This window comes from Elephantulus edwardii, unplaced genomic scaffold, assembly GCF_000299155.1.
Source record: "Elephantulus edwardii isolate Elephantulus edwardi_28Jun2011 unplaced genomic scaffold, EleEdw1.0 scaffold00261, whole genome shotgun sequence".
In the NCBI taxonomy this organism is placed as follows: domain Eukaryota; kingdom Metazoa; phylum Chordata; class Mammalia; order Macroscelidea; family Macroscelididae; genus Elephantulus; species Elephantulus edwardii.
Genome location: NW_006400011.1, coordinates 3,006,931 through 3,010,753, shown reverse-complemented (window position 1 = coordinate 3,010,753; position 3,823 = coordinate 3,006,931). Strand labels below are relative to the sequence as shown.

The following is a 3,823-nucleotide window of genomic DNA, read 5'->3' as shown; positions in this document are numbered from 1 at the left end:
AAGTTATCAGCAACAGCAGCAAAGCTGAACCACCCCAGTGTACCTCTCTGGCCTGGTCTGCTGATGGCCAGACTCTGTTTGCTGGCTACACAGACAATCTGGTGCGAGTGTGGCAAGTGACCATTGGCACTCGGTAGAAATTTATGGCACCACTTTGGAAATAAAAAGTTTGGCTTAAGAAAAAAAAAATATTCACATTGTTTAAAAGGCAATTTGAAGAAATCACTTACCACAAATTCTCCATAATCAAACTGATGTCTTTGATTGAGATGACTAACAAAATTTCTTGTAATCTGGCTAGGATCTCCCCAAGGAAGAGACACACAAATAGGACATGTCTATGAGAAAAGAGATTTTTAAATAAAATTTAATGAAAATAATGAAGCATTACTATAACTATTGAAGGCTACCTAAATTATCTAAGAAAAAAATTTCTAAAAGCCAAATTCTATAAGGTAACTTTTCAACTTAAATTAACATACACATATTGTACTCCTCTAACACAACAGTAAAAAAACTAGATCTTAAGAAAAATAAACTTATATGTTCTCTTACTTAATCTCTACATACCTAACAGTTTCAATAGAAATTACTAAATCTAGTCCAAATATTAATAACAATTACAATGATAAAATCCTAAACTTCTTGCCAATGAGTTGATTCTGACTCTGAGTAATCCTGTACAACAGTGTAAACTGCCCTTTACTATAATCATTATGAAACAGATTACCATGTCTTTCTCCCATAGAGCAGCTTGGTGGGTTATAACTAGCTAACTTTCTGGTTAGTAAGACAAAGTGCTTTAACCACTGCACATGCATCACCAAAGATCCTCATTATAATGCTAAATTATGTAGAACTTGTCATTATAATTCTGGAAAATGGTGACTTTTTAAATTATGAAACCAACCCCATTTTTTTCTTTAAAGGAACCGAAAACTTCACCATTTTCCAGAATTACAATGACAATTGCTATTAACTGCCTAAAATATAGCTAGTAGTGTTGCTGTTAGGTGCTGTCAAATCGAGTTCAACTCATAGCAACCCTATGAACAAGAGATCAGAACCCTGTGCCATCCTCACAGTTCCTGACACACTGGAGCCCGCTGCCATAGTCACTGTGTCAATCCATCTGTTTGAGAGTCTCTCTCCCTTTCACAGACTTGAGTTTCCAAGCATGATGTCCTTCTCCAAGGGAGACTCTCCTATCAACATGCACAACATATGTGGGACGAAGCTATTTCATGTTTTCCTCTAAGAAGCACTCTGGCTGCACTTTCTCCAAGACATATTTGTTCATTCTTTTGGCAGTCCATGGGCTATTCAGTACTCTTCTCCAACACCACAGCTATATCAATTCTGTCATCCTTATTGACTGTCCGGCTATCAGATGCATAGCAAGTGATCAGAAAGACCATAACCTGAATCAGATGCACCTTAGTTCTCAAACTGACATCACTGTTCCTCAACAATTTGGAGAAGTCTCTGACTACAGACTTTCCCAATCCAACACGTCTCCTGATTTCCTTGCTGGTATCAAGGGCGTTGACTGTAGATCCAACTAAGATGAAATTTTTGACAACTTCAATCTTTTCTCCATCACACTGTTGCCTAAGAATTTTTGTTTTCTCAATGTTGAGATGCAATCCATACTGAAGGCTGTTATCTTTGATCTTCTGCACAAGTGCTTCAAGTTCTCCTCACTCAGGAAGCAAGGTTGCGTCATCTGCTTAACACAGGTTATTGATACCACATTCTTCTTCAGAGTCCAGCTTCTCGAATAATTTGTTCAACATACAGAGTGAAAAGGTATGCCGACAGGATACAATCCTGACACATTACTTTCTTAATTCTAAACCATGTAGTGTTCCCTTGTCCTGTTTGTTTCTTCATCTCAATACTGGTTTCACATTAGCACAATTAAGTGTTCTGGGATTCTCATTATTCTCAATGTCAGCCATAACTTGTTATGATCCACACAGTCAAATGCCTTTGCATAATCAACAAAGCATAAATATTCTTCTGGTATTCTTCACTTTCAGGTTCCCTCTGACACGATAGTAAAAATTATCCATTTTAGTAAAAATTTAGTAATACATAAAATGATGATACAATTACCAAAAAAATTAATCCAATATAAAATACTAAGTTGCATGTCAGACATATTAAACTTTCTGGACATGTCTCTGGCACTTTATCTCCTCTGTCTGCTATTCAAGAATTTAAATTCAACTCAACTCAGTGCCATCGACTGGGAATCAACTCATAACTGACCCTCCAACAGGTTTTCAAAGTTATAAACTGTACAAGAGGAGAATGTCCATCGTTCTCCCTCAGAGCAACCAGTGGATTTGAAATTTCTGCCTTTGGGCTGGCAGCACATTTAATATATGGTTTCACAGATTTCCCCCCCCCCAATTATATCCACTAGAAAAGCTTAAAAATATCTACAATCCTTATTTTACTTATATTCTTATTTCTAAAGAAAATATTTGCATATCTACTTGTTGATCATTTTTTCCTGTTTCACCCACGACTGCAATCTCTGACCTGTGAAACTAAGGTTTCAAATGAGGAACTGTATGCCACTAAACCCAATTCTGGAAGTCTGCACACTGCTCGAGATAGAGCAACTATTGGAAAGATATCACTACTTTCTTAAGTAGTCTAAAAAGCACATCCAAAAAACTAATGTACATAGGGATGATCATTTCCCTCCTTGCTTTATGCATTCACATACTGAATCTGACAAGGATACAATTACTGACTGAAGAGGCTACTTTCATCTGTAGCATATCCACCTCACAGGATCCAGTAATCTGCAATCTACAAAGTAAAAACTGAGAGGCACCTAGTCAGGAATCTGCCACTTCTCTATTAGTCATGGCTTTACCTTTCACATTTCCCTCTTCTCTAGAGTCCTCTTCTACTTTACCCACACAATAACCATGTACCTTTTGATTATGTTATTTTAATTTTAAATATCTCATTTTTCTTTGAAGTCATACCCGATTTGATGGTGCACATCATCAACATTAATAACATCTCTCATCTCAGAGTTTACATATTTTCTTTTGTACACGCAAAGTAAAGCAAATGAAACAGCAAGCTTTAATCAACACAGAAGATTGTTTTAAGCATATGTACTTACCACAGGAACTATCTGAAATAGGTGGTTAGTATTACAGTGATCCAGTAAACGTTGTCTAGTAAAATTTGATTCTTGACACAACGGACACTTAAAGGTGGGATGCCCGGCAGAACTATAAACAATTTCAGATGGAATATATTTATTCAATGTCATAACATGAAAATGATGCATAGTTTCTGATCATTTAAGTTTCTCATTTGAAAATTAAAAGCACTATTTGGATATTCTTTAATTTTTAAATTATTACATTAACAATGATAACAAAAGTTTTCAAAAAGTTGTCAGTTCATAGTGTCCTCAGTTAGCAAAAAGTTTTTTTCATGATGCCTCTAAGCTACATACACCATACACAAAAATTATAGCAATTCCATTATGAATCATTTAATTAAAACAGTCTGCCTGGTACCAACAGATGTCACTCTATGTTTCGCAAAGTTTTAAGACAGCCTGTGGCAACCAGTTTAAAAACCTCCTATCAAAGAACTTAAAACACTTAAAAGACTTTCATCAATGACTTTAATATATCTAGTCCCTAGGACTAGATAGAGTCTGTGGTTAGGGACCTCTCCAAAATACTCAAGAGCAACAGTGTCTCTCTGGAGACTAAGGTGCACCTGATACAGGCCATGGTTTTTGCAATCACTTGTTATGCATCAGAGAGTTGGACAATGA

General features: G+C 36.1%; 1 protein-coding gene across 2 annotated transcripts in view; it reads right to left on the bottom strand.

Moving 5' to 3' along the window:
- Positions 1 to 3,823, bottom strand: part of RNF138 (ring finger protein 138, E3 ubiquitin protein ligase) — a 44,819-nt gene that overhangs the window by 7,294 nt on the left and 33,702 nt on the right. For both annotated transcript variants that reach the window (XM_006899557.1, XM_006899558.1), the window contains 2 exons: positions 3,152 to 3,263; positions 231 to 338 (listed from right to left, as the gene is read on the bottom strand). In XM_006899557.1, the coding sequence (XP_006899619.1) occupies positions 231 to 338; positions 3,152 to 3,263 (220 nt within the window). The remainder of the gene's footprint in view (positions 1 to 230; positions 339 to 3,151; positions 3,264 to 3,823) is intronic.